General features: G+C 36.9%; 3 protein-coding genes and 2 non-coding genes across 7 annotated transcripts; all 5 read right to left on the bottom strand.

Moving 5' to 3' along the window:
* Window positions 1-443: 443 nt before the first annotated feature.
* Window positions 444-17411, bottom strand: map4k3b (mitogen-activated protein kinase kinase kinase kinase 3b). Of its 2 annotated transcripts, XM_039651564.2 has the most exons (33): window positions 17107-17411; window positions 14845-14902; window positions 14445-14535; window positions 13685-13749; window positions 13541-13596; window positions 13408-13455; window positions 13152-13194; window positions 12985-13057; window positions 12738-12869; window positions 12508-12570; window positions 11623-11704; window positions 11426-11542; window positions 10982-11060; window positions 10817-10875; window positions 10692-10732; window positions 9791-9829; window positions 9533-9586; window positions 8415-8469; window positions 8156-8330; window positions 7495-7565; window positions 7133-7174; window positions 6857-6941; window positions 6663-6742; window positions 6355-6415; window positions 6146-6263; window positions 5935-5993; window positions 5714-5817; window positions 5461-5632; window positions 5254-5322; window positions 4473-4565; window positions 4312-4382; window positions 3790-3845; window positions 444-3707 (listed from the first exon to the last, which is right to left on the bottom strand). In XM_039651564.2, exons 1-33 carry the CDS (start codon window positions 17200-17202, stop codon window positions 3620-3622), a joined length of 2595 nt encoding a protein of 864 aa, XP_039507498.2. In that variant the 5' UTR covers window positions 17203-17411; the 3' UTR covers window positions 444-3619. The 2 variants fall into 2 exon arrangements, with proteins under 2 accessions (XP_039507498.2, XP_039507563.2); XM_039651629.2 differs by lacking the exon at window positions 9533-9586 and having other exon boundaries at window positions 17107-17399.
* Window positions 17412-17541: 130 nt separating this feature from the next.
* Window positions 17542-22422, bottom strand: thumpd2 (THUMP domain containing 2). 2 transcript variants are annotated; one of them, XM_039651863.2, is made up of 10 exons: window positions 22196-22301; window positions 21784-21916; window positions 21246-21553; window positions 20645-20722; window positions 20404-20456; window positions 20237-20324; window positions 19080-19154; window positions 18878-18992; window positions 18016-18136; window positions 17542-17922 (listed from the first exon to the last, which is right to left on the bottom strand). In XM_039651863.2, exons 1-10 carry the CDS (start codon window positions 22280-22282, stop codon window positions 17625-17627), a joined length of 1356 nt encoding a protein of 451 aa, XP_039507797.2. In that variant the 5' UTR covers window positions 22283-22301; the 3' UTR covers window positions 17542-17624. The 2 variants fall into 2 exon arrangements, with proteins under 2 accessions (XP_039507797.2, XP_088976482.1); XM_089120356.1 differs by having other exon boundaries at window positions 17808-17945; window positions 22196-22422.
* Window positions 22423-23037: 615 nt separating this feature from the next.
* commd9 (COMM domain containing 9) lies at window positions 23038-25134 on the bottom strand. The gene is made up of 6 exons (XM_039652122.2): window positions 24977-25134; window positions 24771-24896; window positions 24017-24156; window positions 23877-23911; window positions 23660-23763; window positions 23038-23423 (listed from the first exon to the last, which is right to left on the bottom strand). Exons 1-6 carry the CDS (start codon window positions 25025-25027, stop codon window positions 23286-23288), a joined length of 594 nt encoding a protein of 197 aa, XP_039508056.1. The 5' UTR covers window positions 25028-25134; the 3' UTR covers window positions 23038-23285.
* Window positions 25135-26725: 1591 nt separating this feature from the next.
* Window positions 26726-26801, bottom strand: LOC120487087 (small nucleolar RNA SNORD50). Its single transcript, XR_005624378.1, has one exon. It is a non-coding gene; the product is annotated as a small nucleolar RNA SNORD50 (small nucleolar RNA).
* A 393-nt stretch (window positions 26802-27194) lies between these two features.
* LOC120487054 (small nucleolar RNA Z195/SNORD33/SNORD32 family) lies at window positions 27195-27274 on the bottom strand. The gene has a single exon (XR_005624370.1). It is a non-coding gene; the product is annotated as a small nucleolar RNA Z195/SNORD33/SNORD32 family (small nucleolar RNA).
* Between the last annotated feature and the right edge of the window lie 32 nt (window positions 27275-27306).

The raw sequence follows: 27306 nt of genomic DNA, 5'->3' as shown, positions 1-27306 counted from the left end.
GTACAGGCCTGGGGCCTCATTTATAAAAACTGTGCGTAGAATCCTTACTAAAATTGCATGTGCGGCCGAAAGCCAAAAATGTCGTATGCATAAAATATTCAGATTTGATGAGTTTGTAGAACACCAGACGACAAAAGACCAGAGACCATTCTTCCATATAGAATCTCTCCAGGACCTTCACATTTCCAGGTCCATGTTGGTTTCTCTTCTCTTCAGTTTTCTATAGGGTTCAGTGCTAAAAAAAATATTAATATGAATGGGATTATACTTCATAGATATTTTACTCAAAAGAAATTCTATGTGTAGGCTACCAATAATTGTGTACCAATAATCTTTTGATTTTTGAATGAAATATCCAAAGGATAACAATACAGATTTATTTTCATAGCCAATCATTCTGACCATGACTGTATATTTGACAAAAATAAGACCATTCAGTTGCATTTGATCTTTTTTCCACCTTGGTTTAATGTGTTAAATCTCATAAAAGAGTTTCACATTTGAAACAAAATATTGGCTTTATACAGTCTGTAAAACTCAAATTATTTTACACTATATACAAGACATGTGCATCACATTACATGAGAGAATTATGCTGTAGTGGACATGGAGTAGTTAAACACACGCTCTGTACTCAAAGCATCCAATATCACATTTGTGACTCTTTCAAACATACCGAGTAAAGGTTACTGGAGATTAGGCTCAGACATGGTTTCATTCGGTATCAAAATCAGAATCATGGACCATGTGACAAGACCATTAAAAATGCTGTTAGGGAGACACTCTATTTGAAGTGATGTTTTCTTTTTTATAATGGTTTTAAATGCATGTTAGAGGTAGAGGCGACATGCTAAATTTGCGCATTCAACTAAACAAAACATGATTTTGTTATTTTGGAACAAAAAAGGAACAGATAGGACACATACAAACTGATGCTAGAAAGCTTTACAGACAGCTACATTCTAGAAAGAGCTCTTTTTCTGACTTCCCCCTTCATATTTACACATACTGCATTCATAAGACATCGTTATCTCTAATCGGTTTTCAGTCTGATAAATAGGTTTTCTTTGCCTGTTATACTCTACTATTGACATCACAGCCTGTAAGTGCGCAGACGTTACTCATTATCACACGCGGCACGCTGAAAAAAGCACATGTGAGCAAACGTATTGTGCAAACCTTCAATAACAGTGCTTGGTAATGAAAATATGACACTTGGCTTTTCTGCATAAATAATGAAATATAAAATCTCTAAAATCACTCTATTCTCATTAAGTGGCTCATGATGATCCTAAACATGACGCTGTTACAGTGTAGGGCAGCAAATATAGGCGATATAATTTAATTATTCAATGCTTATAATCCACCAAGGCTGTGCTAACAAAAATGGTTCATAATCTATAAAACAATAGAAACAACTACTCTAAGGTTCCACTGTCTGTTCCCGTGCTGTTAGAAATGAAATATGGAGCTATATATTGTGTGCAAAATCCAGCCATTTAAATAGGAATTGTGATCGCCCAAAATATTTCCACACTCACATAAAGTTAGTCACATAAATTCCCCACATCGACCAGCAGAAAGCTGTTTGGTTTTAAAGTGACTTCTGTGTGAACAGTGATTCATGGATCCCTATATTTGACAATGGATCTTTTTGATCACAAAATTTCACTAATATTACTACACTTTTGAGATAAAAAAGGGGCTATAAATTTGAATGAACAGAAAGAGATGGAGGAGGAAAAAACAGTGAGTTGGTGAGTGTTGTGCCGAATTCTGTGACTCACTGAATTCTTTGTCCATAGTAGCTGCTGTACTGAGCAAATCCTAACCAAACATCCCTACATTATGTGTACGGTCACATAATTAGGTGGGTAACAGAATTCGGAATTACACGGGTTGACACAAAGCGCATTTTGGCGTTCCACTGGACTATTTTGAATTGTTTTTCTATGTAAACAACTGTGAAATGTATTATGACAGAGAGGAGCTGTTTACAGGGCTGCCTTCACTGCAGTACTGAAAGCTACGAAGCCAACAAGATGGCACGACACCTGTAAATCACGCCAGATATAAAAGCCAGGTAATTTGTTTCCTCTTTTAGACAACTGTTGTACTAGACGGCTGTGTTTTTACATTAGTTACTTAAGTCATACTGATCTGATGGTTGTGTATCAAGGTGTCTGTCGAGTTTAGTTTGCACAGTTTCTTTGTATTGAAATGTATCTATAGTAAGGTTATGCAGTTTACCAGTACCATTGATTTGACCATTATTAGATTTGTTAATGTTGCCGTTACATGCTATGCGTATCTATAATGCATTTTAAACGGTCTACCTACGTCTGCTTGTGCTGCGTTCACACCATGTCGTAATAGAGTGGAGCAGGTATGACATCACTTTGTAGGCCAAAACGTGGAAACGAGTTAGCATTTTAGCACTTTCAGCATCAAAATTTAAAGGTTTTTTTTTTTTTTAATGGGGTTTTGGTTAAATGGCTGAAATAAGGTTTTTATTCTGTAACATAAATATATCAGTAATACCCCACTCCTGATTATTTGAAGCTGTAACGTGTCTTGAAAAAGGCGGTTGAGTACAGAGGCTGTCGAGAAGATTAAACGCCATCACGCCGAAAAGGTAAGCTCAGTCCACTTTTACAGCATCATTACATATACATTTATTCATTTAGCTGACGTTTTTATCCAACTTACAATTGCTATATATGTCAGAGGTCACACGCCTCTGGAGCAACTAGGGGTCAAGTGTCTTGCTCAGGGACACATTGGTGTCTCACAGTGGATTCGAACCCGGGTTTCTCACACCAAAGGCATGCGTCTTATCCATTGCGCCATAGTTATGCTTACAATTTTACACACTATTCTAACTCTAACGTTCTGGAAAAATGTTTTTAGATAAAAACCGAAAGCGTTTATAGCCTACATTCATCTTTTTACTTCTGGTGACTGAGTTTAGGCTTCAAAATTCATATATTTTGAATTCATAAGTATTTTTCTGAAAAATGATCTTAATGGACAAAATGTTTTTTTTTTTTGCGATAATCCAAAAACCTATGGAAAATTCCTACTGAATTTTTTGAGGGAGCCACAGTGTGATACTAACGACCGGTTGGCCTGCAAAGTGACATCATACCTGCACCACTCTATTGGGGTTATGCGCAACAAACTTCCATATTCTGTAAAACAGGTCGCATCACTTCTGGTTCAGCAGAAGCAAATTGCTATGCGATTGACTATCTTTGGATAGATTTTGTTTGTTCATGTGACATAGCATTCGACATAAGCCTTTTAAATCGAAGCTGTTCACATCCTCGGACTGGACATTATGTGTTTCTATGGCAACACTATCAATTAATTACAAGTTCTACGAGTATGTAATTACAGTAATTACGACATGGCGTGAACGCACCTTTGTATTAAGTATTGATTTTGTATCAATACAAGGTTCCAGGGGCTGGTATCACACTGAACCAAAAATATGTAGTGTTTTAGTTTTTCAGTAGTGTTGTGTTCCATAGATTAAAAATGAAAATGAGGTGTATAAGTCTCAGGAATATGACTTTTGTTGCGTGCATTACGTGGTGTGTGTTAAGGCAGTGTGTTTTCAGAAGCTGTTCTCATGGCCTGCGAGGATGTACAGATTACTTTGAGCCGTGGGGTCTTCCGTCGGTTTGCTTTCCAACACCACCACTCTGAGAAAGACAGAAATGTTTATGAGAACCGTGCTGACTGTGGCTCTGCTGTGGTATAGTTTAAGTGTTGGTGAGCTCTCACCTGTCTGCACCCAGCAGCCTGTAGGTTCGTGAGTTATCAGCGATCTCTTGAGTAATCTAAAGCAGAGAACATTTTTACCAATTTTACCATTTTACATAGTTACCAACTACACGCATATTTCTATAAAGGTTCGGTCACATTTATCGTTGGTCTGCAAAACATTGTGGCTAAAATTCTGTCATTGTTTCGCATGCAGGTGAAATGTTCCCCGCAAAGATTTTGCTCATGTTCAGGTAGGTTACAAAGCTGTTTGGTTTGGTAGTGACTTCATGAATTGCTCCACATGGACAATAGACTTTTTTGCCCACAAAATTACGCTAATGTGACCGCACCTTAAAGCTAGAGTGCTGGTTACCAGCTATGAATGTATAATCTAGTTCAGTGGGTCTCGATGGTGTGTGCATGTCCATTAAAATCATTGTTGTATGTTTTGGGCACCACTTGTTGTCAGCTGTAAAATCTAGGTCCTAAAACAAAACTAGTTGAGAACCACTGAGTAAAAAGATCACAGGCATAACACACCTCACTGTTTCTAAAGCTTCGCCCCTGCATTCCATGCTTCCAGAACGCCAAAACACTGTCCTGCAGACACACTTGAAAAAAGACAAATTATTATTAATCAAAGCTCATAATGAATTCTCCCATCTGTCTTCACTTAATTTAAAACTTAATTTAGTTCTTACCTATTGCCTCAATCTGGAAGTTAAAGGTAAGTTCAGTTGACAATTTCTTGTTGGATTTTAACCTGCCCTGTAAATTCACCAACTTTATACACCCTGGAAAATATACAGTAGAAACTAATTATAATGTAGTAATGACTTTCCAGAGATGGAACTGAGTTTGTGCAAATGCTTGTTTGAACATGAATCTGTGCTACAAGCGCTGACAAATATCGAGAGAAAAATCCTGTGCGAATTCAACACTAAGGAGGCAATATCAAGTTAATATACATGTGGTTTTATCACACTGTGCCAAAAACCATCCCTCGACTGGTGAAAAAAATACACCTTTAACACACAGCTTAAAGTTTTTTATTGCTTTTAGAAAACTATTATAATTAGTTTAAACAATATTCTAAATAATATTAATTAGTATATATACATATTTATGCATTTCATTATTATCGCTATTATATTTAAAGCTGCAGTCTGTAGTTCTTCCTCTTTGTCGCCACCTCTGTTCGAAATCTGCAATTGCAGTTATTCGTGGAATTATCAACTTTACGTGGGTTCTGCCTCGTCACGGCACTGCATGGATGAATCTAATGTTTTGAGGAGACTATCAGTCACCGCGCCGATGTGGATAGCTAACAAGCAGATAGTTTTGAACACTGGCTGGTTATGTACTTACTCAAAAATTTATTTTGGATACTTTTTAACTCAAAAAATGTACAGACTGCAGCTTTAAATTGAATATTATTTTAGGAGAAATAGAAAATATGATTATATTATTTGATTTACTTACGATCTAAACACACAAGGACAGTGTCTCTCTCCAACTGAGTCACATGAATGACACATGTCTGAGGTGTTTCTGGAAAGACAAAAGACAAGAAGGGTTCATAGATGACCCAATAGCAACACTCTTAAAACTTCAAAAAATTTTGAAGCAATCCAATCAAAACCAAAAAATCCTTCTGTTTTGAACACAGCGAGACTCTGTAAAACTGACCGGGCTCTGTGAACGCGGGGGTGGCAGCATTGGGATCAACAGTGCCAAATGTGACCACCTGATCAGGGTGACTTCCCTTGCTGACTGCCACACAAACCAGTGGATAATGCTGTTCAGGAACCACCAACATCTCAAAGACTTCTAATGGACACGGCAGGGTGAGGTCTATGCTCTGGACAGACACAGATACACAGGATTGTACAAGATAGATTTATAGATAGATTCACATTGTGTTTCTCAATATCTCACTTACCTTTATGAGCATGAAGCGCTGCATGGCTTCAACCCATTCCAACAGCATTACACTGGACTGGAAAGCTCCACATAAGTACTTATGACCTGTGTATGGGTTTCGCACTATAGATACACATACAGAAGCATGTTGACTGTATCCGTCTTATATGATACAGACTGTATCTGTATCACATAATTTAAACACAAAACATAAGAATGCAACTATAGTTCTATACTGACCTACACAGCATTTCTGGCAACCCCTTGTATCTGGGATTTTATTGGACACGGTAAACTTTCTGAAAGAAAGGCATTACCATGACAGTAATAAAATGTAAAATGATGAGATTTCATAGGATGTGCATTTAACAAATATTTAAATGAAATGAGTTTTATCAGAAAAAAAATTCTGAAAATAAAAAGATTTGAAATGGATTAGTCGGAATCATACCGTGGGATGATTTTGTCAGGGAGTTTATGTGTTGGTATGGCAACAGGTAACTTCTGCATCTGTCGAGCTTGCTCAAAGAGCCCTGCCAGGTTGTAAGAGTAAAGCTGCGACGCTTTACCTGTGGAACACACAAACATATGAGCATAGAATTACATTATAAATATCCTTCAAAAGCATGTAAATATTTTCCTTATTGGTTTTTATCTCACCTGATATAGAAAGCAGCCAGTTGTTCATTACATACACCCATGTACACCTTCGTGGAACCAGCTGCATGTAATAATAAAAAAATAAAAACTCAATGTCGGTTCCTCCTCCCATATGTATATTTTATTACACTGATGTGCCAAAACATGCCCATGGTCATAATATTTTGGCTCATTTGGATCATTGGTGTGTGTGTATATATATATATATATATATATATATATATATATATATATATATATTCATAATACAAAAAAAAAAAAAAAACATTTTTAGCTATATAGCCAAGCCCATCTAAGTTATTCCTGACCTGTTCCATGGAGCTCTCATGAATTTCATTCAGATTGAGGGTGTAAATTCCTTCCTCTGCACCAAAAATCAGATACTGGTCTGAAAACGAGTCACAAGAAAATCTCATAAAACTGACAAAACCCATAATTATGATAATGATGTAAGAAGCTTTTGATTTGAGAATGCCTGAGCTCTGCATGTGCCGTTTCTCACCCCTGGTGTTTGGGTTTATCCATGAACAGGCACAGTGAATCTTCAGGGGACAGCCATTAAACACTTTGGAGAAACAAGCTCCCATCTGCACAACAGAAAGAAAGATCAACATCATGGCAGCAGGGCTCAAAATGTACTATAGTTGCTATGACATTTGTGTTAATCCAGGTGTGTTGATATTTCAATGTTTGTGTGTATGAACGAGATATAGCAAGAAAATAAGTGAAAGATGGAGAGATGAAGACAGATAGAAAGAGGAAGAGCTGGATGACTCACATGTACTTGAGGGGTTGGTGGGAGGCCATTACTAAATGGTAGCTACAAAAAGAGAAAGAGATAGTCTGTAAGATGCCATCACAGTTTACAAGAGTAAAATATGTTTTATTAAACTATTTTTCCCCTTGTTTAATCAGGGAATCGTAATTCCATGGCAATAACTGAAAATTCCACACACTCTGACAAAATAGTCACAAAATAGGGGGGGAATAGTCATATAACCATTGCAATAAGTCCCAAGCTGTTCAGTTAAGGTAAAAAAACCTGCATAGTGCTGCTTAAAGAAAGTAATAAATTAAAAAAAGGAAAATTCTATATATCAAAAAACATAAACGTAATAACCATGAGGAGATTAATGGCACCTTTAGACTAGATGAGGGAAGGGAGGCCAGTTTTTCTTTCTCTCCATTCTCCTGAACCGGAACTCCATTACCTGCACATAAACACTCATATTGTATCATACGTCCTTTGAAAGCTGAAATCACATTCAAGGAACAAAGACACACCCATGTAAATTAGGCTCATTTTAGAGGCACTCCTATTTAAAAAAAACTGCTATTCATGTGACTTGATCCCAACAACTGTAAACAGAATATCTGTACATTTTCTATTAATGCAGTGGTAATTTAACAAATGATAAAATAATGGAGAAGAGCCATTCATGATTGATGATTCAGCATGGGCATGTTTGTTAGCTAAGCTTATTTGCATAATCCATAATCCAATTGTTAATGAGTTGTAAAAACAACACCTTCTAACTTCTAGGTCACACTAAGTAGCTCTCAACTAAACTATGCTAAAGCTACAGCTTTCTATGTTGTGGGACTGAACTAATGTCAAAATGACACAAGGAACAGAGGAAGACTGACAAGGCTGTCTACCAATCACAAGAGGGCACACTCAAGTAGGCCGTGCTTAGCTTACTTTGTTCGTTCTGTTGTTCTGCATGAAGCCATTCCCAGAACCTATAAATCCCATCATCCCCTGCTGGCTCTGTCTGAGCGTGTTCAGATGGTATGTTACCTAGACTACTACGCCTGTGTGGGGGCAGGCGAGGAGGTGGCGGTCTGGGGGGCACACAGGAAGCAGGCCGAACAGGAGGGGTGGAGCTCCCAGAAGCTGGACAACGCTTAATGGTCCCTTCTCCGGTATTGTCCTCTGAGATGGAACTGTTCTGTGCGGGAGACAGAAGCTTCGGCTAAGAAGTGATAAAGAGAAAGAGTGTGAGTTACACGTTCTGTCACAAGTCTGTGAGACAGAGAAATGTATGCGTATCTTTTACCTTGGGTGGCAGAGGAGGTGGTACTTTAGGTCTCATGGTTGAAGTGGAGTTACAGCTGTAAGCACAGACACACAAGAGCATATTGTAATGATTTATAGTCATAATGCCAAACAAGATTAGGTAACACAAAAGAAGAACACAAGGACCAATGGCACGGTTTCTTTGGACAGTGGAAACGCATACAGGGATGCAATCAGATTGAAGAAAGAGACCATATACAACGTCAACGTATACGCCGGCAAGCAAGAAATGGTCATGTAGACACAAGACACACAAACATAGTGTTAAATATGTTCACATCTAATATACCTAATCCAGAGCAGAATATCTTAAAAACTTCTTAAAGTGCACTCTTTCAATCCTTCAAACTGATGGAAAACAAAAGTGTATGTCTTGTGCTCATTGTCAACTTATTAAACAAAGCAAATGTCTGATCAAAGTCCATGACTGAAACACAAAACAGAATCCACACACAACATACACAAATAATTCAGTATAGTAGATTTTTATAAATAGATTTTGGGAGTAGAAAATGTGAGTGGTGCTTGTCCCAGCAAAATGGATTGCCACAATGCTAGGGTGTTCTGGTGGTTGCCAGGGTGTTGCTATGTGATTGATAGGAGGTTGCTAACTGTCCTGAGTCAATAAAACCCGGGTATTATATTCGGGTTACTCCTTCAAAGTAAATTTTAAGATTTTTGTTTTGTTTTGTTTTTTGCCCATTTTGTCATCTGGCAGATTTTTTAAGTCTTATAGTGTAGAAAAGCAATAGCATATCCAGTTGTATTAAAGTAGGCATAAAACCATTTAGCCATTTAAATAAAAGAATTCTCAATTTTGGTGACGTTAATATGTCCAAGCATCTAATAAAGCAAAATACGTACTTAAATGTCTTCTTGGCTCACCATAAACTCTCATAATATAAATGAACTTACAAACACAAACGCATATTTTCACAAGGATCATGCATTTGGGCACCAGCAAGCAACTTACAACCAGACACATTACAAAACAAACCGAGCACATCCTTCAATCTCACATCCAGTTGACACTAAGAGACAGGAAGACACGGATGATCACAGATGTTTTTGATAACATTACATCTTCCTCTCACTTACTGCAAATCATCACCTTCATCCTCCTCCTCATCCTCTAAATGTGTCACATGACCCCTGAGAGAGATGAAGAGGGTGAGGCTAAGAAGGTAAAGCAGCCAGAGAAGAATGCAGAGATCACACACACACACACACACACACACACACACACACACACACTCAGCAGTAAGAGCTTCTCGGTGCCAAGCAGAGATAAGACTGTAGAGGTGATTAGTTTGCAAAGCAGGTTAGCTGACCAATCAAAAGTGACACCGGGGGTACCTTTGATTGAGCTCCTCAGCAACAGACTTTAATAGACTCCTGAAAAACAATGAATAAAAGAGAGAACTTGTTTTATGAACAAATACACACACACACAAACATATTAGTATGTATACACATACACACATGCACAAACATATTAGTAAACCAGAGATGTGTTGCAACACCAAATTGACAAGCGACTAGTCAACTAGTCATCAAACAACAAAACTAGTTAATTACTGTAGAGACAGGTTGTAGACTTTCTCTTATTTCTTTATATTTTATTAGCTTTGTTGCTTTAAATTAAACTAGAGATGAGTCATGATGGATGACTACTAGTTGACCAACAACCGATTAGCGAGTCCGGCTAGTTTTAGGCATTCCTTTATTTATTAAGGAATTAATTTATTAGTTAACTAAATTAGTTAACATGAAGTAATAATGTATTGCACGTCTTCTACAATATTTACTAATCTTTGATAATGTTAATTTCTAAATTTACTAATACATTATTAAAATCAAAAGTTGTATTTGTTAACATTAGTTAATGAACTGGTAAGTAACATGAACAAACAATGAACAGTTGTATTTTTATTACTCAACATTAACAAAGACTAAAAAATACAGTAAAAATGTATTTCTCATGGTTAGTTCATGTTAGTTAATACATTAATGAAACCTTATTGCAAACTGTTCCCATTTATTTACAATGTTGTTATTCTAAACTAGGTATTGGTTACAATTGTAGCATAATCAACTAGTAACCAAGAACCAAGTTGATTAGTCAGGTAGACTAGTTTAGACTAGACACTTCAGTTTTGTTATTTTTAATCAATGAGGTTGATAAGTTTTAGACTATTCCTAATTCAGTCATTCATTTATAGATAAACTCAAAAAATAAAGAATAAAACACACTCACTTGTTATTTCCCAGAATGCTTTGGGGCTCTAACGGTAGATCCTACATAAATCAAAAAGACAGTCAGACAAGAAATTCAAACAAACAGACTGAACAACAATAAATCAATGTCAGACTGTCACAAACCATCTCATGATGCGGTTCGGTCTCCTTCCTCAGAGGTGGATCGAACTTCACCTTATCAACTAGAAGAGGGCCACACATAGACTTCAGATTTCCTTTTGTGCTTATAAGTGAATTCTTGTGTTTATTTCGGTTCAGTGAGTCAAGGGCTGCTTGCAAATGACTTACAGTTAATCTCAGACAGGGTCTTTCCGTCTCGTGAGCTCCTGCTAGTTGAGCGGATTCGATGTGGAACAGACACGGGAGACTGCAAACACAGGGACCTGATATTACGTTTTCAAACTTGAAAGCTAAAAAGCCTTAGTTATATACACACCTTTTCTGCATATCTGTAACAAGACCCTAATCTTTCCTCAAGGCAACACCGCAAGCCACTCCCGTTACGTGTTAAAACCAATAAACTCATGCGTTCATATACACACACAATCGCATATACACAATGCAGCATTGGTAACCTGACACACTTGTACCTGGCAGCTGGCAGAGCCAACTGTCTGCCCTCACTTAGGATCTATACATCTAAAGAAACAACCAATTAGTGCTTCAGTTTAAAGCCCTAGCATGAATTCCCAATGGTTAAATGTAAAGAAAGAGTCGTTTATATGGAATTACCTCTGGGTCAATGTCATCCTCTTCTGCATCACTGTGTGTGCTGTGGTCAGGGTTGTTGGCTTTGTCCAGTAGCTCAATGGCAAGAGTCCGGCTAAGCGGCTGGGTAACAAACGGGTGCTGCAAAAACAGAAGTGATGCAATGTTGTGGATCAATGGAGCCAATCATATATGTTCTCTGAAGGAAGGGCAGATCTTACCTGCAGTAGTCTGTCAGCCGTTGGTCTCTTCTTGGGGTTTTTGGTCAAAGCCATTTTCACAAAGTGATGAAAATTATTTGTCCTTCATGAACCAAAACAAACCAGATGAGAATGAAAAAAAATGTACAAACATTTGAATAAATCTAAGTTTGCTGTTACAGTAACAGGGTAGAATAGAAATAGGGAGGGTTTGAAAGCAGATATCTCATATCGATAAAATAATTTTGGGAATTTATAATGCCTATTTATTTTGAGTGATAAATCATCTTTTTTTGTAGTTGGAAAACTTTTTTAGGTGAATGACCTTCTGGTTAGGGGAACCCAATAACAGCAAACTGGCATTTTGCCACTGATTCCAGAGCAAAATTGGATTGAATAACCATAATCCAGATACACATTTTTTCAGATTAACAAATCTGGATTACTATTGACCTACGGCGCCACTAAAGGGACATGGATTTGGATCAAAGGTATCCCAATCTTAATAAATAAGTTTGGAATACACTCTGATTATTTGATCCAGATCAAAAGCAAGATTGGATTTTTTTTAATCTAATCTGATTTCAGAATCGTTTTTTTCTTTCTTTCTTTTGAAACAAACCATTTTCAAGGTTTGATCCAATCCAATTGCCGAAACCCAGTCAGATTACTTTTGAACAACTGGGCCCAGAGCATCAAATCAGCATATCAGAATGATTTCTGAAGGACACTAAAAATTCAGCTTTGCCATCACAGTAATACATTACATTTTAAAATATATTAAAATGAAAAATTATTATTTCACAATATTATTGCTTTTTAAGCCTTGGTGACCATAACAGACTTACATAAAAAAAGTACCATTCGATTTGGAATGGTACTTATGAATCATTTAGAAATACTTACCACTTAACTTTGTCTTTCAGCTTAGGTGGTTGGAAACTACTCTTAGTCATTAGGAAGAGTGCTCTAAAGGGGAAACGCAACAGAGAGGACCAAAGTAAGAAAAATGTGGAAAAGAGGGAGAACACTAGAGTGTCGTCATCCTACGGGTGACCTGAGTAATATACATTAACTATGAAACGATCCAATTCATTAAGCAGAATCTGACATGATGGAGGAAACTGGACACACACCTCATGGGGTGCAAGTCGAACATCGGCGGCTCCAGCTCTGCCAGCTCAATAGCTGTGATGCCCACTGCCCAAATATCACACAGCTGATTGTAGCCCCCTTTCCTCTCGACTGCGGCCACCTCAGGTGCCATCCTGCAGAGTAAGACGCATAACGAAAAGAAATGATATACATGTGACTACAGTGCTGACTTGAATCAATCTATTAAAAACATCCTATCACAGAAGAGACAAAAAAGGACAGACATACCAATAAGGAGTTCCGATAAAGGACTTTCTTTTTGCTAAAGTGGCTGATATCTGAGCCGAAACTCCAAAATCAGCTGGAGAGAGACAAAAGGAAGTTGTGAGAGGAATTCAGTGGTTCTGTTTTAAATGATAAACCGCCAAGTCAGTCATATAAAGTGCTTTTTTTACCTAGCTTAACGTAGCCATTGTCCGTCAACAAAATATTTGCACCCTACAAAGTGAGAAATAAACAGTAAAACATGTTTATTTGATTCTGACTAATTCATTAATGAATCAAACCAGTGAACAAAACCATCTTAAGAAAGCAATTCACTCAAGTTTTACTCTACACAAAAGCAATTACTGGCCAATGAAATATTTTAGAGCATAGCTGAATTGTGTCAACACTGTGAGATTTAATTATATTTGAAAGTCCAGTTTGTACCTTTATATCTCTGTGGATCTTGCCTTTGTTATGGAGATAGAAAACACCCTGACATGAACACAGAAACCCACATTAGTCATTCAAAACTGTCACACATAAGAACTTTTATGCATCAGTAAATGCGTGTACATACCTGCAGAGTCTCCCGACATACATACGCAATCTGGGATTCTGACAACGGCCCGGTAACTGAAGATACAGACATCTATATGAGAGAACAGCTCAACATGATAAATGCATTAAAATCTCCCGTTTTGGAATCAGTAACAATAGTTACCATGGTATATATCCTGGAGAGAGCCCCCACCACAGTATTCCATGCTGATCCATAATTTATCTCTCCTGAAACAAGCACGTTAAGACGTCATTTATCAAGCCTTGTCAGACCATTTCTGGCCTCAACAGCTTAAAAGAAGTGCATGTTGGGTTGTGATGTGTACTTCAACAGGTAGTGAAAAATATCAACAATTAATAACAATATAGAGAAACAGAATATACACTACCGTTCAAAGGTTTGGGCTCTGTCTAATGCTCATCAAGGCTGAATTTATTTGAACAAAAATACAGTAAAAACAGTAATATTTTGAAATATTTTCATAATTTTAAATAACTGTTTTCTATTTTATTGTATTTTAAATTATTTTTTGTGATGGCAAAGCTGAATTTTCAGCGTTATTACTCTAGTCTTCAGTGTCACATGATCCTGCTGATTTGCTGCTCAAGAAACAGGTTTAAGGATTCTTTGAAATTGAAATCTTTTGTAACATTAGAAATGTCTTTAATGTAATTTTTGATCAAATTAATGTGTCCTTGCTGAATAAAAGTATTTCTTTCAGAAAAAGAATAAAAAACATCTCACTGACTCCAAACTTTTAAACGGTATTGTAATGCTAAAACAGTTCATTGTAAAAAAAAAAAAAAACTGCTGACATTTAATGAACAACCAGTCTGCCCCCATTTTACATTATACAATGAATAAAACATATTAATTGAAGCTAGAGACATAAGGGCGTTTGATTGCATGTGTGTACATGTACCTGAGGTAACTGCCAAAATATGCAACGATGTTTGAGTGTTTACAATCTTTCATCATTATAATCTCCTGCTGCACCACGTCAAAGTCCTCTCCTGCAAATCAATTCGCAAAATAATTCAGTCAAAAAGCAAGCTGAAGCAGTGTTGCAAACAGACTAAAATATGAAAACAGTTCCATGTTGGAAACTGATGAAAACAGAATGGAATGGAAAACTGAATTCTGTGCTAAAAAGTGAGTGATCACACTGCCTCTATTTACAATGCATCCACAATCACACCATTACAATGCATGAACACACCATACTTGTAATATTTAACTATTCAAGGATAGATGGATAGTGATAGAGCACTATCTACCGGTGGTTAAACAGCACTGTGTGTGCAGCAGCAGCGCTGGCTTACCTGGTTCTAGTTTGATGACTTTGATAGCAGCCAGTTCTCCGGTGCTGACATTACGAGCCTGGAAAAGAAGAGCATTAGAGCTGCGATTCCATAAGCCCAACAGGTGTACAATAGCACAAGTGCTAAAGCCAAATGCTAACTCACTGATACCAATTCTGCCCTACAAAGCAAAAAGGCAGTAACTACGCAGAGTGCAGAACTGAGAAAAATGACTTTAACTAGGGCTTTTTGCAGATACTGTACAAACGACTACCATTTTTGGAAACATTCCTCCCATCTACCCTCAGTTTGGACATACAGACAGTTGTTGATTATTGATGATTGCAAAGACAAAAAGCAATGTTCAAAGCTCGGTTGTTTGGAAAAATTAACCTATAAATGGAATACATATCGTTCTCCCTGAACATTAAGCTGGCACTGGAGAAAGTATTTTAATCAGTAGCTAATGCTGAAACCAAGGCTGCCAGCTTTGCATTTAATGACAACAAATGAGATTGTTGAAAATGAATTATAATACATGTTTATTTTTATACATGATTTAAGACTATGTTAACTCAAAAATTAATTGAGAACAGAAATGTTTTACGATCCAATGAGAAGCCTGAAGTAGACCAGTAAACAAAGAACAGCTACTCTAATGAGAGTTAGGTGACATGTAGGTGCAACGCTACTTATAGTCAACAGAATGTCTAAAGGGGACCATTGAAATAAAGTGTAACTATATTAAATGTTTCTTAAATGGACCATGTCACATTGAATACTGGAATAATGATGCTAAGAAAAATAAGCTTTGCCATTACAGGGATAAATTCAATATTAAAATAGGAAGTTTGAATATTATTTAACATTCAATATTATAGTTTAACTGATTTTTTATTAAATAAATGCAAGTTTGGTGAGCATTAGAAAACGTTTAAAACGTTTTGGGGTCAGTAAAAACGTTTGTGTGTGTGTGTAGGCTATGTATATATCAGTTTAAGAATATTTTGCAGGAAATTCTAGAATACACACAGTATTTTGGATGTTCTCTGACAAGTTAACGCACAAACACACTGACAAAGGCCTCATCTATAAAACTGAACTAAGAGACATCTGTCTGCCAAACAGAAGTGAGGATGATGTCATCAGAGAGAGACAAAGAGAAAGAGAGATTTTCCAACATTTTATCTTAGTTTTACATGGAATTGCATTCAGCATTCCAAGTAATATGGGACAGAGGCAGCTGAAATGCGTGTATCGATGTTCACAGTGCTGTGATGGCTGTAATAAGTAGGACAAGGAGAACATCAAATAACTTTCACATGCACACACACTCACATAGAGCCTCTATGATCGCAGTGAGGCATTTCACTGTCCGGTAATAAATAACCTCAGGACTGTTTCTACTATTTATTCAAACGTGTTAAGTGATAAATCTTTGCGTAAACAGTCAATTAAATTGCATTGCAATAATCAACCAGTTGAATTGGTGAAATGCTCATAAAGTCTCTATTATTATTTAGCTTGTTGGTTTTATTTATTCTGGTCCTACATCTCCACCTACAACAAGGATCTGATTGAGTAGATGTGCGTTATTACATGGCATGACCCAACACACACTCTAACCCACACACACACTATAAAACCCCAGGAAGAGGGAACAATTATGAACAAACAGGATGGACATAGTTGTGGGCAAACACACTCACACACTTGTAGTTTAAAGTTCAGCCACTTCCTGTCACCAAAGGAAGTCAGGCACATTTAGTGTTTCTTAAGAACAAGATTGCACTTGCCTTTCCCCTTAGATTCCCCTAAACACTTTGCAACACCCCTTAGTAGTGACCATCTGCCACTGTACTGCCTCTCTGCATCATATTGGTCTATTCTTGCCTTTGTTTATGTCACATATCACATAAAGAGATGCAGGACTTTGAGTTTGACAGCCCTGCTTTGACTCTCGCTGGTGAAATAGACCTGCTAGGCCCTGTGCATTATGGAAAACAAAGATCTCTAGAGCCTTTCGGGATATTACAGCATATCCGAGACGCAAAAATGCCACAAAACACAGATACACCGTGGTCCACCATAAACACACATTTGTTGTTTCCCCAATACACTGGTCAGTTAAATGCTTTCGTCTTAATCCCTAGTGATTTGCCTACATAGGCAGCATTTTGTGCACCATAGGAGCATTCAGACCGTTTGGAAAGCGTTTATGATGTTTAAAAATGCAGTCTAGGTCGGTAGCTTTCTAATATCTGTTACCCAGTTGATCTCTACCTTGTACACATCTCCATAGGTTCCGCTCCCGATCCTCTGGATCAGCTCAAAGTCTTCCTGTGGGTTTCTGCGCGACAGATCCAAGCTTAAATTCATTGTGCAAGTCACCGTTTGCGCCCTCCGGTTTATGTACGTGTTCCCGGTGTCAAAAACGGGAGGGGGGTGATGATCGCTGAGACATACAGTAACGGAGAGATATGACGGTCCAGTCCCACCGAACTACAACAACATGGCCTCCTACGCGCATGCGCACAGCGACTGACAGACTAGCAAAGTGGCATGGTGTCATATAGCACACGCACTGAGGATGGAGAGATATTTGTGCATAAAATAAGCCAGGAAGGGTTATGTCACGATTAAAACATAACAAAGTAATTTTATTAATTAAGTAATTTCATTAGCTGTAAAGTTTTTTTTAATAAAATACAGCATAAAAATCTTTTAAATAGATTTTATTAACATTTTGGTCATTTGTTGTCAATTCTGATTGTCCACAAGCATTTCAGGGTGAACTTATTTCAGTGTGAGTGTTGTATTTTGGTGTAGGTGTGTATAAATGCATCCGTGCTCCCCAGACTAACTTTGTGTGTCCTCTGCGCTTGCAATGAGCTGATCAATAACGGTGTATTCAACGCTTCAGAGCTTGATTTGTGAAAAGTTAAGGTTTTTGGTTTGTTTGAGGGGCCAGTGTGAACATTGTTTGTGTCTGAGGAGTTTAAGTGTTGGTTGTGTTTGTGTGTGCAAATTATCTTCTTAAGCTGTGCAGAAAGCTGCAAACTCAGTAACAGAACAAGATGTCCACCAACACGAATTACCCTGCAGAAAGAAAAACATATTGACTATACAACTACAGTCTAAAAGCATAGAAATTTGAAAGAGAACCAATACAAATTTGTTCAAGGAATGCACCTCTCCATCTCTCTCAGTAAGAGTGGCAGGGCAGTTGGCATGTCAGAGCTGCAGCTGAACTTCCTGCCAAATGGAACATCACAGAGCACAACATCAACGGCCCCATCTGCAAGAGGGATCTCTGAGGAACAGAAAAAAAAAAAAAAAAATAGGACAAAAAGCTCTTTAATTTTCTTCCCAAGAAAAAGATTTAAGCCCTTGTTTTAGTGTAGGTTGGCACGGTTGTCAGGTGTGTCAGGATGTACATTAAAGGTATAGTTCACCCCAAAATGAAAATTCTGTCCGTTTTTACTCACCCTCATGTTGTTCCCTCATTTTCATTTTTGGGTGACCTACCCCTTTAATGTCACCATGAAGTCAAAATCAACTATTCTCTATTTTATGGAATACTTTATTGCATATAAGTGCACATTTTTATCAGTGCACATCATTATTTTTCATTATCTTTAATGAAAATAGCTTTGCCTCCCTCCTCTTGCAGCGACATCTCTTCTCTTCTCTTCTCTGCTGACGTGTTTACAGGCGTGAGAGCGGGACAACCTGTCACTTACATGAGATACCACAACCATCCAATCAATTCCCATAGAAAAAAAATAAGTCCCGCCCCCCCAAATCTTTTCTTGTTCGAGAAATCTGTTTCACTCGGATATATGTCGCAATAGAAGAAAAAACAAGAAAAGACAATCACAACTTCCTTTTCATGCTGATTTTAACACACATTCCTGACTCGATCATAAAATGTTTTCTACCTCGTTAACATCTGTATCGCTGTCCACTTGTATACATTACCGTGATGATTTTTATACTAGATGTTGGCTAAATGAGGTCAGTGATAATGAAAGAGGAAAGAGTTTGTCCGAACCTAATGCAGAGGAACGAAGAAGCTGCACTCTTCCTTCCATTCCAGATGCTTTTATGTTCTCTGCAGCTTTCTGCAACTGTGACATCTCTGTATCCATACCTAGAAATATAGCATTCTGAACACACACACAATGTATAGAGTCAGACGTCAATTATGTGTTTGAAGAGCTGCATGTGGTGTTCAGAGTGGTGTGTTTACATACAGAATACTCCTGAGCTGCTTCCAACAACACAACTCCAACTCCACACATTGGGTCTAAAATCACACAATCATTCAGCTGTGGAGAGAAAGACAGGAAAGAGCACAAGAACTTTTAAAAAGCTTGTTCATTAAAGGGATAGTACATCCAAAAATAAAAATTCCGTCATCATTTACCTTCAACTTGCCATCAAGTTGTTCCAAACCTGTATGATTTTTTCTTCTTCTGCTGAACGCAAAAAGAAGATTTTGAAGAATGTCTGCAATTAAAAAGTTGATGGACCCCATAGACTTCCATTGTATGGAAAAAAATCCTATGGAAGTCAGTTTGGCCCATCAACTGTTTGGTTGCCAACATTCTTAAAAAATAACTTCTTAAATGATGACAGAATTGTCATTTTTGAGTGAACTATCCCTTTAATATTAAAATATTCATTTTGATTTTGACCTTTTATATGAAATACATGTTACTCAACATGTGTATCTGTTAACATTAGTTAATGAACCTGAACTAACAATGAACAGTTGTATTTTTTATAAATTAATGTTAACAAAGATTAATAAGTTCTGTAACAAATGTATAGCTCATTGTTTGTTAGTTAATAATAGTTGATGTGTTAACAACTCATAACTAACAGAACCTTATAGGGAAGTGTTACCCATTATAATGTTACAAAAGATTTCAATTTCAAATAAACACAGTTCAGCATTACTAATAATAATAAATGTAAGTTTCTAAAGCATAAAGTCATAAAGTCAAATCATTTCTTAAGGATCATGGAACACTGCTGAAAATGTAGCTTTGCATCACAGAAATAAATTACATATTAAAATATAGTAAACTAGAAAACGCTTCTTTTAAATTGTAATTTATTTCACAATATTACTGTTTTTACTTTATTTTTGATCAGAGACTTTTAAAATACATTTAAAAATATTAAAGTTCTGAACAGTAATGTATATCTTTAACATGCTAGATATGTCATGTCAACTACCCATTTCTTTCTTGTAAAGATAAGGACCTGCCAGCCAGGTATAAATACTTTTCCCACCACTCACCCCAAGAAACTTGATATACTGCTTTAATGCTGTTAATAATGATTCTACCTTGTATGTGTGTGCATTTGCCTTTTTAAAGTTCATTCTGGAGTCGGACCTCACCTGTTTAGGGCAAAGAGAGGTCATTGCCCAGGCTATTGTAGAACGCAACCCGTTGTGTTTCATATAAGAACGACTGGCCAAAGGATGCCTGAAGAAACCACACACACTGAATTAGATGGTAGAGTTAAATTGGTAGACTTTCAAATGTTATATTTAAAGATACTTACTTCAAAAGAGGGATACCTACAACACAGTGGTCATCGCTTAAATACACATTCACCTAGTTACACAAAGAGACAACCCAAATAGTAACATTTAAATAGTCATGGCTAACCTGATTGTAACTGTAAACATATTAGTTTATGTAGTATTTGTTTTGTACTATTTATATTTTCGCATGAACATTTGAATGCCTGTGGTTCAGAGTGTTTATGAACTTATTTTCTTTTATCAAGTGAGTGTGCATACCTCAAGAACAGGCTCTCTCAGGTCCACCTTCCACCCAAGATGTTCTTTGATAGCCATCCCAATGATACGACTCAGTCTCTGAAGACACACACACACACACAACCACAATAAAAGCCTGTTCACACTAAGAATGATAATTATGAAGACAACGATTCATGTGGACCACGATATAGTTTATTTCATCCACTTTAAAGCAGAATGGATTCTGACTGGACAAAATCCTTGTGAAAGTGATTCCAATGATATCACTGTTCTACGCCATTATCGTTACAGTTGCGATATTGTTGTTGTCCTTGGTGTGAACGGCCCTTAAGCCAGGTTTATAAATATGAAAATATTTTAGTTTCAGGTCCAAATCTGAGACCCCCTTACATATATTTCACATTATTAAAAACCAAAATGCATTAAAATTAATATTATCTGCATAACACATAGTATTTATCAAAACTTAAATTCACCTAATCATAATCCTTAGAGTGTCTATTTACTACCAGAATTAAATTAGATTCAGATTTTTTAAATTGAACTGCACTACACATACAGAACAAATGCCACTGTATTTTGAAAAGTATAAACATTGCATACACACACACATACACACCTGAGCAGTATAAGATCGGGCAATGACTCCACTGCAGCGGCAGCTCACTCTGAAGGATGGTGTGTGCTGATGTGACTCCTTATACATTTCACTAGTTTTTTTAAATAAATGTGTGCTTAAGGTGAGAGTGTGTGTGGATTCATCTGCTATAGTCAATCTCTCCTCCTCATTCTCCTCTCTCCTTCTCTTGAATCCACGCTGCTGGCTGTAATGAAGTTCTTCCTGTAGGCCTGTCCATGTTAAGAGGGTCTGCTTCCAAAGGTCTGGATCTCCTACCACTCTGTCCTTTATAACAGCAGCTGCCTTTGCTATTAAAATAAAGCCAGTGAAGATCATTAAAATGGGTTGCCTGTAAGTTTAATGTACGTGTAGGACAATAACGCAACTAAAGGCTTCTACCAGCCTGCAGACTGGCTAAAACCAAATGTTACTTAATTCATGCAAATAAGACTTAGGTACACAAAAAGTTCACTTAAATTTCCCCATGACATAATGGTAAGAGTTAGTTTGCCAGGGCAGACTTCTCATTCATACACACCTGGGTTTTTGGGAAGTGAGATAGGTTCAGCTTTGCGCAGAAGTAAAAACAGCCTCTCTGCAGACTTGAGTTGTGTCACAGTGTGCATATCAGCGTTGCAGCAAAAGAACACTCTACCTGGAATCTGCTCCACCTGACGCATAGCACAACAACAACAAAAATCTTTATCAACATCATGGAAATGTGGAACATGGCTTTAATATGCAGAGTAAATCTATCTAGTTAATTATGGAAAGATCTTTGTTCAGACGTCTTTAATTTAATTTTATGTTAATTAGTAATGCATCGCTTACATAACTTAAATGCCCTGTGTAGTGGCTGTCTGGTGTTTGAAAAAGCTTGGAGAATGTCAGTTTCATGGAACTTTATGAAATTTCATTGAATTTCAATGAACTAAGGGTGATCAACTCACTTGAGAAGCGCAGAGTTTATGTTGCACCTCCTCGGCCAGCAGCTCCTCCATCCCCGCGCCTGCAGTGCAGTACAAGTGCCTCATCATCACTGTATATGAACTGTAAAAAACCTGTATGAATACCTCAAAAAAGCGAGCACCATTACAAATACAAGCAGCATGCAACCGCATGCAACTGTAAACACTGCTTTACTCTTCCGGTTTCACCCGCCTGTCAAAATTAAACCTGATTAAACCTCATGCCATTAACACATCTGTTACTTTCTAAATATAGATTTGATAGATCTAAATATCTGGTTCTCAATGTTGATTTTATGAATGTATATATTTAACCTGCCTTAGTGCGAAGTCTGTTTTCTTTTTTTCGCTCGAATTTATTACATTATTTATTTATTTTAAATGCTCTTATTTCATGGAAACCATGAACTGCAAAGTGATTTTTTTTTTTTTTTGAAATGCCTAAAGGTACCTTTGAAAAATTATTTTGAGAAAAAAGTCTTCATTAGTTTTATTTGCCTTGTTATTTACATTTGTTTTCCTTGTCATTTTTTTACTTAGTTAATAGATCCTAGCCTTTCAATTTCACTAGCCAATAGATCCTAGCCTTTCAATTTCACAAGATAGGAATAAAGTATTGTAAAGTATTTAGTGTTATTACTAAATAACATAAATAACATATAGTGTTATAACTAAATAACTTTTACCTTGAAATATTACTTACTGTCATGAAAGATTTGAAAGCTTACAGCGCCTCTAGTGGCCATACAACCAACTCTTTAAATCACATGTCATAAAACAGTACCCCAAACCAGTTGCATTACGTCAATTTATAACAACTTGCAAACTAGCTTAGCATTTTATTTAGTTAAAAAAAACATCAAGGGGCAACTTTTATATAATAAAGATTATAAACATGAAAAAAAAAAAGGATTTTAAAACAAGAACCAACTAAAGGAATCAGATAACCCAGTTTACAATTCTTTGTATTTTAATGTCCATTGTTTTTTTGCATAAAAAAAAAGGAAAAAACAAACAAACATTTTTCTGAATGTCCACAGAAAGGTGTAGTGGCAACATCTGTCATTCTGGTCTACTTCCTTGCCACTGCAGTCAGCTGGTCCCTGATGCGACCCAAACCGTCTATCATGGTGTCCAGTGTCTCTCTACTCAGCTCCATTGTAATTGTGGACTCACTTGAACCGCTGCTAATGCACGGGGTGTCCTGGAGCTTTGGTAAACACACACAGAGTTGTGAGAGGTATTATGAAAAAAATTATAAGTCTGAAATATGGACTACCAAATATTATATCAATCAAAATAAAGTTTTTAACCAATGTTTTAATCTTATTTCAGAATAATAACTGTTGTAAACCAAAGTTTCATTATTATATTACATAAATATCTTTAATTAGACATATCTGTTAATAAAATTAAATTTCAGAATATATTGTGTCTGCATCTTACTTTCATTTGCAACAGACAGGTTGGCACAGCCATTCGACTCAAGGAGTCCGAAGCAGTTTTCATGTCCACTCGCCACTCCATATCAACCAGCTTTGGCAGTGAAACTATGAAACACACGTCATAACTTCACAAATGGTTTCATTATGGGCCACAAGCATAAAATACAATGTCATCAAACATCTTGCAATACAATGAAAATATGAGAAATCACACTCACTTTGATTTGACAAAGCATCATTTCTCCATGTGACACTGAAAATTTTTACAAAAACATGTTATGCGCTTATCTGCAGGGAACATTTCTGCAGTACAGTTATTTGACGATCTAAAGGGAGATTTAAAAGAATGAGTATTCACCTGTTTTCCAAGATAATTTTGGTGATCAGATTCTTTAGGTTTGAGTGGAATGATTCAGGGAAAATTGACAGGATCTGTTCTGGAGAGGTCAGATTCTGGTACACAACATCATGCGAGAGTGTGTGAAAAGCTGTCAGCAACTGTTGAGGAATAAATAAAAAAAGGATGTATAAACACCAACAACATGTGTGTGGTTTTGTATGCTTTGTAAGGAACATTAACCTATTGAATCCAACCAATAACACCTGTGACCAAAATTTAGTTCTGGGTTTGAAGGAACTGAAAAGAGCTGCTAAAGTAGGCCAATTTCTCAAAGTGATCAACAATAAATTAAAGTGAAAACCGTCTTGAAAGTATGTGAACATGTTTGTAAATTCACATGATCAAAGCTGCTTAGTTTCCCTATCTGAAAAATACAGCAACCATATTTGTCAGCCTATATAATGAGTAATAAAATGGTTACAGTAACAGTGGTAACGTGACCAGCAAAAAAAAAAATCGAATAAATAAGTGACTTATAAAGCATTAATTAATATTCATTTATTGAATCTTTGTCACAAATGCATGACAAAAAAATATTACATTGCTTGCTTCCAACTTTTTGAATTATTTAGGCTCTTATGGACCAAAAAAGCCATTTGACTCGGTTACAATAGTAAACATAATAAAACGCATACTTTCACATTACCATGCGAGTAAAATACATACGGTATTTTAGCTGGGAAATATTTGAAATCATATGGCAAGAACCCACCTGTATCGCTTCACTGCTGGAAACAGACAGAGAATTGGCAGTTTTGTCGATTAAAGACTGACGCTTGGAGGCTCCGGCTGGGTAACTCTCAGCGCAGATCTGCCGCACAACATCTTTAGACGGAGCCTGAATCAGAATTAAATAGTGGCAGAATGAATGGCTATTCAATGTAGTCAAACTGCATATGAATGAGTGACTGGCCGTACCTTTAACAGCAGTTGCAAAGCAGTGAACTGATCATCTGTAAGAAAAGCCATGTTTCAGACTGAAAGTCTACGTCACGTGAATTCACGAGTCTAGTGTCAAAATAAAAGACCCTAAGCAACACGTAGACTTATTGCCAACTATAATGGTTTGCTGCGTACATTTTGTGATAGAATCATTATAGACAGCAAAGCGAAAACTTTGTATTCTCCATCTTTCTTTCTGTTCTCAATCAGTACAAATGCTCCAATGGCCTTTTAATGCATTAAAAGCTTTTAAGAGAAAGGTACTAGAGACAAAGTTATTTATTTGTTTGCAGCTAGTCACATCTACATCTAAACATCTCGACATTTAAAAAAAAAAAAAAAAGTTTACATGAAATTAATACTTCGGACAGAAGTTGTAGTGTTAAAGGGAGTTCAGCCAAAGGGATCGTTGTCATTATTTATTCATTTCTTTCTTCACAGCTGAACACAAAATGAAGAACCACAGTTGATGGGCCCCATTGACTTCAGTAGTATGGAGAAGGGGAAAAAATATTTTTTTTTAGTTTTTAGTCAATGGGGTCAACCAACTATCTGTTTACCCATATTTCTTCTTTGTTCAGCAGAAGAAATCCATACAGCTTTAGAACAACGTGAGGGTGAGTAAATGACCATTCATTTTTGGGTGAACCATCCCTTTCAGAACAAGCATATTCACAATAGGAATCATACATGCCCAGTAAACAAACTTAAATGAATAGATCACTTAATGAATTATGTAGTTGTATCTTCCTACTATGGAAGTCAATGGGGCACATCAACTGGTAATTGACATTCTTTAAAATATTCTTTGTATTCAACAGATGACATTCATACAGGTTTGAAACAAATGTCAGGTAAATGACAATTTTAAGTGAACCATTCCTTTAGTTAATCAAAAGCTTGCTGAGTGAGGTTTTAAAAGTATAGTGTTTTAAAGAGTCTCCAATGAACCATCTTCATAGACTGCCATAAGTAAAAGTTGTCAACATAATTAACCAGTTGTAGAAACACTTGATTTATAACTCAAGTATCCTCTATGGAATGGTGCCACAGAAACATTAAATTATGAGTTAACCAAACCAAATTTGCCATTTGGAAAAAAAAAAAAAAAAAAAAGAGAGAGAGAGAACGAGCCCACTCAAGATAATAGGTTCTTTAAACATTTATTTCACCTGGCTGCAGGAACAGCTCAAACAAGGACACCATACGGTTTAAAAACATCAGTGCATTGCTTGGTGAGCTTGATCTGAATTTTCTTCTTGGAGTAACGCAGCTTGGCCTTTTCCTTCCTTTTCTCCTCCAGGGTGGTGGTGATTGTCATTAAAACTCATGTGCTGTGGAAAAACATCACTGACAAAAAGCGATTTCAAATATCATTGAAAAATCACAAAAAAAAAAAAAAAAAAAAAAAACTTGCGTGTGGGCTTCAGACACACAATCTTGAGAGCAGCTGGGACAACCACACGCTTTCTCTGTGGAAAAGATTTAGAGATGAAGAAAGGAATAAGGCCAATTTCTAACTCTACTACTATTCTGTGAAATACCAATTTGACTCAGAATAATCTACCTTGTCATAAGGAGGAGGGACCCCATCAAAAACCTTCAGCCTGTCCAGAGCAGCCTGACCTCTTGGTTTTGTGTGGAAGCATACCTGTTCAAGAAAGTCAACATATTCAATCCCTCACACATCCATTCAAAGTGTGCAGCTAATCACAGTGACATTCAAACTCAGTAGTCAGATCCGTAGATTGGAATCATCAAACTGGATTCAGATTCGGGATAAATGGGTTCATCAATGTTTGAAGCGCAACCACTGCAAAGAGTCAATGGAGAGGAAAAAAAATAAAATAACTCACCTCTTACTGTCCTCCAGAAGATCCTGCTGGGGGCTCTGAAGTGATATGGTCTACGGGAAGGGTTGGTGTTCATCCTCTTGCGGAGACAGGCCAAATTCTTCATTGCACAAAAACTTGGCCTTTACCTTCCTTTTCTCCTCCAGGGTGGCGATGATTGCCTGCTACCTCCAGCCAACTTCATGGGTCAATCTTCAAGCAGGGCAAGCTAGAGAAAGCAGAAAATTGTTACGAGTGGGGCACTTTAAAGGCCCAGAATTAAGTGGCAAAATCTATTGGGTTTCAAATATTCTTGGACTGAAAGCCAATGTAAAACGAGGAATATTTAATTTCTGCAGCTTTTTGTCTCAGCTGGTAGTGCATGAAGTGAACTCATGGTCGTTAAAACTCATACATGCTGTGGAAAAACATCACTGACAAAAAGCGATTTCAAATACCATTGAAGAGGGAAAA

The sequence above is a fragment of the Pimephales promelas genome, chromosome 15 (assembly GCF_988280905.1).
Source record: "Pimephales promelas chromosome 15, fPimPro1.hap1.1, whole genome shotgun sequence".
NCBI lineage: Eukaryota > Metazoa > Chordata > Actinopteri > Cypriniformes > Leuciscidae > Pimephales > Pimephales promelas.
The sequence above is the reverse complement of the archived record's forward strand: the minus strand, read 5'-3'. Positions and strand labels throughout refer to the sequence as shown.

Coding starts and splice junctions, on each gene's coding strand:
- map4k3b (XM_039651564.2), bottom strand. CDS start 17,202: ATGAATTTAAGCTTGGATCTGTCGCGCAGAAACCCACAGGAAGACTTT. Junction 5,818..5,934: donor TTGCCAGAAATGCTGTGTAG/GTCAGTATAGAA, acceptor GTGTATCTATAG/TGCGAAACCCATACACAGGT. Junction 3,708..3,789: donor AGGCTGCTGGGTGCAGACAG/GTGAGAGCTCAC, acceptor TGTCTTTCTCAG/AGTGGTGGTGTTGGAAAGCA.
- thumpd2 (XM_039651863.2), bottom strand. CDS start 22,282: ATGATGAGGCACTTGTACTGCACTGCAGGCGCGGGGATGGAGGAGCTG. Junction 18,137..18,877: donor TCTTCGTTCCTCTGCATTAG/GTTCGGACAAAC, acceptor TCTGTTCCTCAG/AGATCCCTCTTGCAGATGGG. Junction 17,923..18,015: donor TTACTGAGAGAGATGGAGAG/GTGCATTCCTTG, acceptor TTCTTTCTGCAG/GGTAATTCGTGTTGGTGGAC.
- commd9 (XM_039652122.2), bottom strand. CDS start 25,027: ATGGCTTTTCTTACAGATGATCAGTTCACTGCTTTGCAACTGCTGTTA. Junction 23,764..23,876: donor TGATGCTTTGTCAAATCAAA/GTGAGTGTGATT, acceptor TGTGTTTCATAG/TTTCACTGCCAAAGCTGGTT. Junction 23,424..23,659: donor CCTGTCTGTTGCAAATGAAA/GTAAGATGCAGA, acceptor TGTTTACCAAAG/CTCCAGGACACCCCGTGCAT.